The sequence below is a fragment of the Nelumbo lutea genome, chromosome 4 (genome assembly GCF_056320005.1).
Source record: "Nelumbo lutea isolate HS-2025 chromosome 4, American lotus-T2T, whole genome shotgun sequence".
NCBI classification, from domain to species: domain Eukaryota; kingdom Viridiplantae; phylum Streptophyta; class Magnoliopsida; order Proteales; family Nelumbonaceae; genus Nelumbo; species Nelumbo lutea.
Window position 1 is genome coordinate 91303191 of NC_142687.1, and position 7095 is coordinate 91310285.

The following is a 7095-nucleotide window of genomic DNA, read 5'->3' on the forward strand; positions in this document are numbered from 1 at the left end:
AGTGAAGATGAAAATAATAGGGGAATTACTTGCCAAAAAATAATAGGAATGAAAATGATTAAATCATTAAAATTTGATTTATAATTTAAAATTATCAATAACTAATACAATAATTAAATAAATAATAAAATGGTTAAAAAATAAAAATGGCAACCTATAATTAAATGGTAAATAGAGAAATTTCAAACATTGAATTGGGGCTAAGGGTGTAGGTGATATTAAGATTGATGTCAATCTCAACAATCATCAAGATTAAAAGGGTTGCAGTCAAATCAAATCTCAACGACAATGCGATTAGTTTCTTCATCAAGGATTTGGTTCTTGCCTTAACCCTCCAAGTTTAAGGTTGTTGAAAGAAGTATAGTTTGTGTAGATTTTGTTGGTGGTTGGAAGATCATCACCATTTGAATTAATAAATAATAGTAATTTATATATTAAAGTTACAATTAATTAGAATTGTTCATGGGCCAGGTAATTTGATGGACTTGCCCACAAGGTCCGGCTTTTGTAAATAAGACCAACCCCTAATAATATCATATAATAAAAATATACATTAATAATATATAACAAATTTTGATTGGCTCTCAAATTTACATTTACTTCCTATTCAGATAAGCCTCTAGGCTTGGAATCAGGCTTTGAGCTTTATACAAGGGTTGGGCTTCAGCTTACACTTGGATATTTTCTATTGATAAGTGGTAAAGTCTGACCCGATTTCGGCTTGTGAACAAGTCATAAAGTGTATTATTAAAAAATAGTTGCACTTAATTAACTTATGACATGGGAATTAAAATTACAATTACTTCCATCTAAATTGATTAAGTTAAAATAATTAAAATAGAAAAGTAATTGCGTTGAAGTTAACTTAAACTCTAGTATTTACACTAACTTGACTTTTAAATTTAGTTAGAATAAAAGTAATTATTAATAACTATTATAAATTAAATTATTTAATTATTGTTCATGTAAATATACGCATGAGATTGGGACTTTCACTATCACATGGTTATTCATGCCCAACATCTAGATGTAATTAATTTTAGTTTCTGCCAATAAAGCCATAAATCATCATTCAGATATTCATCTTCAGAGTATCGACACAGGCCGATATGCCCTGTGTCGATACTTTTTTTTTTTAAGTTTCATTTGTTTTTTGTTTTGAAACCAGTTCAGAGGGGCCGGTTTAAGGTCCAACTATCCTCTGAACCTGTGGCTGACCCGATACAACCCCTGGAGGGGCGTATCGGTAAATCATTGGCACAATACGGGCCGATAAATATCAATACTTTGAACATTGATTTTCATAAATATGAAAAACACATGAACATTAGAGACTTCCTTCTATTTCAGTTTTACTTAACAAAACCTGCACACCGTCCAAAGGCCCAGCTAGTATATTCATAAATTCTTTCAAACCTGACCAACCCGCCCAAGCTCAACTCTAGTCCAAGTGTGTGTTGGGTTAACCTCAAGTTGGGCCACCCTTGAACCTAACACTTATCCAGGGCCTTGGGTTAACCTTTTCAATTTTGAACTCCATTCTCTGCTTTAAAACATTATAAAAAGAAGTGACAGACATATCAACTTCTGAACAATTGTCATGACAATGAAGAAAACATCAAGATTGTAGGCCTGTTTTGAGGGGTTGAACTAAATGAATAAAATTCAGAGAAAGTTAAAGATGCAAGATAGCATCTGACCAATACTGCAAGTAAAAAACCTGCAGTATTGGTCAAAACCTGCAGAGAGTGAATTTAACCTGCAGAGAGTGAAAGCTAACCATAGATTGTGATAATGACATTTGGAATAAAAAAACGTAGGGATAATAAGCAAAACCCACAAAAACAATCTTCACAGCCCATCCATTGTGGTGACATGAATTTAATCCCTCATTCTGGTCCTTAAGCTAATCATCATGAGGGGAAATATTGCAGAAAAATAATTAAGAAATTTACCAAACTGACATAAAGGATCACATTTGTTTGAAACCACTTCTTTCAGGGAATGTGAGAAAAAGTATTTATCCCTGCAAACAGAAAACAAAAATAAGATTCTCTTCATTAAACAATTGGACACTGTCCGCAATCAATCCAATATTACTACACCAGTGTCGAGGAAGTCTTAATCAAGAATTCTCTTTAATCGATAAAAAACAGTCAGAATTTAAGCACAATGATATACACTGGCATGGCTGCTTGATCAAACCCATTGGTATTTTCTTTTCTTATGCTCTTTTTAATGACCTTTTGTTTTGAGAAACAACAAAGAAAAAATTTGTTGACATAAATAAGGGATTTTAACAAGGGCTACGGAATCTTTAATACTGAAAGAGCATTGGAACTCACATACAAGATACAACCTACTTCATTGTAATTCTATACTGCTTATATATTTATATTAATTTCAACCAACTAGACTCCGAGCTTCAAATAGAGCACAACTGTGAGCCTTCATTTCATAAGCTATTAATCCTTGTATCTGCTCAGGAACAGGGTCACCATCATTTGAGAAAAATCCTGGAAATGGAAGGGCTGTGTCCACCAAACGAAGCCACACCATCCCTTCTGAAGGTGAAGGCAGAATAACACCCTCTGAATGTCCTCCAGCATTGAAGGCAATAAACAAGTCACCCCTGATTTGAGAAGAATCTGAGTCAGACTGGCTGTTATCTATGTCTGACTTCAATCTCAGGGCCAGGAATTTGCTTGATGGGTCTTCCCATCTTGGCTGAGACTGGTTGCTTCCATACCACTCTATATTTTCTACCTTCAGGAAGTTCCTCTTTTGAAGGAGATCACTTCTCCTTGTTCTAAGTGAACTAAGAAAAGCGATAAACTCCGTTGTTTGAATAGCAAAACCTGTCCTTAGAGCAGTCCAATCAAAAGGCTTCCTGTCACCATATGAAGTAGAGCCACTGGAAGATTGACCACACTCATCACCCATATTAAGAATAGGAACACCAAATGAGATGTACAAAATGAAGAGAAAATTGCGGATCTGTTTTAAACGTCTTTCAAGGACAACAGTATTATTTGTTGCACCTTCTTCGCCACAGTTCCAACTCAACTCTGAAGAAACTTCATTGCCACTGAAGCTGACCAAGTCCACGAGAGGAAGTCCAAAGTTCCTTGCAATAAAATTAAAAGAGAATGCAGGTCCCCGTCCATTTAAAAAGATGTCTCCACTCCCACATAGTCGAGTTGCTAGGTCACTAAGGAGACCCTCACCCCTCAAAAATTTTCTTATATCATGACAAAATCTATTATTAACTTCTGCCCATCTCTTCCAATGAGGGAAACGGATGTCCCTTGTTACCATTTCACATGGGTCCCAGCAGTCTGCTATAATCTTTGTCTTAGAGAGTAGTGGATCAAAAGCAATGGCCTCAACCAAAGGAGGCCGAGATAAGTACTCACCATTTAGCCCTCTCAAAAGAGAAGAAGCATTCATAAAGCAGAATCCATCTATGTGAAATTCTGTAACCCAATACTGAAGGATATCCAGAATCATCCGTTGGACAATAGGATTGTTGCAGTTCAAAGCATTCCTGGTACCCAATTGTGTGTCTCCATTAAGTATATAATAAGAAGAATTATCAATTCCTTGGAATGATATTGTTTGAAAAGAAGAATCACCACTTTCTGCAGCATGAGTGAAAACAACTTCAAGTAAAACCTCTATGCCATTGGCATGCAGTCTTTTTATCATCTCCTTCATAGAATTAATGGTAGATGCATTATCATAGGAGAGCCCATATAAGTCTGATGCTGAAAAGAAATGGTATGGAAAATAGGGCCCGTTTTGCTCACCAAAGGAGAACACTGGCTCTAATAAGACTGCATTCACACCGAGACTTTTAAAGTGGTGTAATTTCTCAATCAGACCAGAAAAGGTGCCTAAAACATCAGCAGGTAACTGGCAGGACTTGTCCTCAGTGAAACGTCTCACATTTAACCGATAAACCACTAGTTCTTCTATTTCCAAGCAAGGGCGGATATCACCACTCCAATCAAAAGTTGGTATCTTGCATAAGTGTCCAAGACATTTCGGAGGTGAATGGGTCTCTGAATGATTTGGAAGTGAGCTTGAAAGAATCTTAGCATATGGGTCTAAAAGAACATTGCGGGCATTAAATCTATCTCCTTTTTTCAAATGAATATCCCCTTTGCATCGATAACCATAGCTGACATATGGAGCCACACTTTCCATTGAGACATGCCAAATATTGCCTGTTCGATTAATGTATGGATCTAAATCAATCTCTAGGGAAGGTTGGTCTGACTTCTCATCATACAAACAAAGAACTACACTTTCAGCATTCCTAGAAAACAGAGAAAAATTCACTGATCCATCATCAGAGAAGGAGATACCCAACGGTGCAGGGTGCCCTGAACTGATACCAACAGGCACACAAAAGTTTGTTTTCCTATGACTTCTTATCTCTGAATTATTGGTAGCAGTATTAGATGAAAAAAGGAACATGAATGATAGATAGAAAGGGGCTTGATTTGATTCGAATTCAAGCTGTAGGAAATGTCTGCCTGAAGATTTCTGCATGAGAGGGGTTTCCATGGTACTGGAATGGGTTTCTGGAGCTGAAACTTGGGAGCCTGGAAGCGTCAAACATGATGAATCAGATCTGAAAATGCCCCAGTTCAGGAACAACTTATCCTCAGTAGTACACTGTGGTAAGGATGAAACTTCAATACACACTGTATAATTTGTATTCTTCCTTCCAACAGTTATCTTCACCTGACCACCAATTTCTGTTCTAAATAAATAAGTCAATGGCTTCTCTACTTCCTCAGTCTTGGTAAATGTACCCAAACTTGGTCGGGTTTGATCAACAGAACTTGGTGATGAAGCAAAGATTTTGAGATTATGATACCACTGAGCATTTTTGGTTATATCTCTCAAGCAGCCATGGCTTTGCCTTCTTCCCATGTCAATTCTCCTCACCCTGTGAATGCATTTATTTGGCCCATAATAACTGGTGGCAGTTGCCAACTTTGCCATTTTGATGGATCCACCATATAAACAGTGTGGTTCTATTGTAAGCGACAGTGGATTTGCCATTGATCTTCAGAAGGGAAAGCAAGACAAATTCAAAGTAGGATAACACTATTGCAAGCTATGAGGTTTGCCTACTGAAATTGCTGACTTATTCTGTGAGAGACAAGGAGAAACATTTAACTGAATGAGAACCTCTAAAACAATAAAGCAGAACTGATTCTTAGGCTCAGTTTGGAAGAAGTACAAATACAAATATGTACAGTACAAATACATATAAAATAATATAAAATATAAGGTTTTGTACTCCTTCCAAACTGAGCCTTAATAGCAAAATAAGACAGGACATTGAGCATCAGTCTAGGATGCTAACGGAATTCAAACAAACCTTAATAACATTTGAGAAAGAAGCCCAAGCAAGGTCTGATGCATATAAGCAAATTAATACAACAATTCATAGAAAACATTATCGTCTTCACATGAAAAACAGAAACTAAGACGAAGTAAGCGGAAACTATAAACCGTTATAGTTGAATGAGAAAAAAACTGTATAATCCAACTTAATGGATCTCTATTCCACACGAATACCTCCAATTTAATTTGAGGCATTGCCATTTAATAGAAAAACACCCAGTATGAGAAGTTGAGAACAAACAAATGCGTAAGAAAATTCATATATTTAATTTTCACCGAAGCTCCAAGAAATGAACGGCTTAAAGGAACAAGAGTACGAGATCAAACCAGAAGCAAAATCAACAAAGAAAATGATATTTGTTTTATGAAAAATCCAAGGCATTTATTACAACAACAGGGTCTCAACCATTAAAATCTTGAAACAAAGCAAACGAAAGAAAAACCAATTCAGAAGGGAACAAACCAACAAATTACATAAGAATTCGTATACGAAATCCCCATTACAACAAAACCCATTTGAAAAAGAAATGAAAAACTCGGAGAGATATAAGCTTCAACTTTGATTGGCTTTCTCTCCAAGGCAAAGAGATACCAAAGAAATTAAAAGGAAAAACAATGTGTCCTCTTTTCCTCGCAAAATCTCAATCATCAGCTAATTTAAGCCGACATGCGCAGAAAGCAGCAAAACAAGATCAAAGCAAGAAATGCGAAGAATCAAAACTTACATGGGATCTCCTCCATGACCAGAGCTGCAACCTCCCTGAGAATCCATGAGACGATAAGGGAAGCACCAAACAAGCCACAGTAAGCAATCCTAGCCGAGCGTCCGGAGATCCCAGAAGCCACAGCACTGCATAGACCGGAAGTACAAGACGCACAGCACGACAACAACCACGACATCCTCTCTCTCTCTCTCTCTGCGTCTGGACCGCACAGCCGAATTGGTTGAGAGATGAGGGTGGCAAGAGGGGGGCCGCCACGCCTGGACGTCAAGCCGACAAAGGTCTGATGTGCCTAGTGTTGTTTTACTTTTTTTTTTTCAATTTATATATTTGGAAAAATCTATGATATGGAATAGATATGGTATAAAAAGAGTTTTGAACGATCAAAGCCCACTCATCAATTTTGATAAATCACACCATGTTCCTAACCACGTTTAAGATTCTGTATTATTGGGTGATTGATCTCAGATTTTCAAGCATGATTGCACTCATGAAAGCATATCTTACACGTGGTATTAGAATCCAGAAAATTTCAAAATATCTGATGGGTCCTACTAAAAAGAAACATCAACGACCAACAGTGCTCGATATTGACTCCCTACCCTATCGACGTTCTCTGCCCCTGAAGAGCGAAAGATGACATCTACGGCCAAAAACATCAATCAGTGCATGCGGGCCCCGCCTAGAAAGATCTGGATTCTGGATGAAGAAACAAGCTGATCCAATGCCTATGGGTCCTACCAAAAGAACATCTGACCGAAGCCGAACGCTTAGGCTGTGTTTGGTTTGAAGGAAAAAGGTAGGGAAAGGAAGGAAAACCTTTCCTTTAAACCAAACATTGCCTTTAATTCTCTAGGTGGGTAAATGCAAAAGTTTGGTTGGAAGAAAGCAATCTGAGAATGCAAATTTATTGATGTTTGGGAGTTTTTTTCATTGCAAATTCAGAGAA

General features: G+C 37.1%; 1 protein-coding gene across 2 annotated transcripts; it reads right to left on the reverse strand.

The window, feature by feature from the left end:
• Positions 1-2110: 2110 nt before the first annotated feature.
• On the reverse strand, positions 2111-6441 carry DBE1 (debranching enzyme 1). Of its 2 annotated transcripts, none has more exons than XM_088983160.1 (2): positions 6150-6441; positions 2111-5166 (listed from the first exon to the last, which is right to left on the reverse strand). In XM_088983160.1, exon 2 carries the CDS (start codon positions 5074-5076, stop codon positions 2404-2406), a length of 2673 nt encoding a protein of 890 aa, XP_088839286.1. In that variant the 5' UTR covers positions 5077-5166; positions 6150-6441; the 3' UTR covers positions 2111-2403. The 2 variants fall into 2 exon arrangements, with proteins under 2 accessions (XP_088839286.1, XP_088839287.1); XM_088983161.1 differs by having other exon boundaries at positions 2111-5193; positions 6150-6433.
• Between the last annotated feature and the right edge of the window lie 654 nt (positions 6442-7095).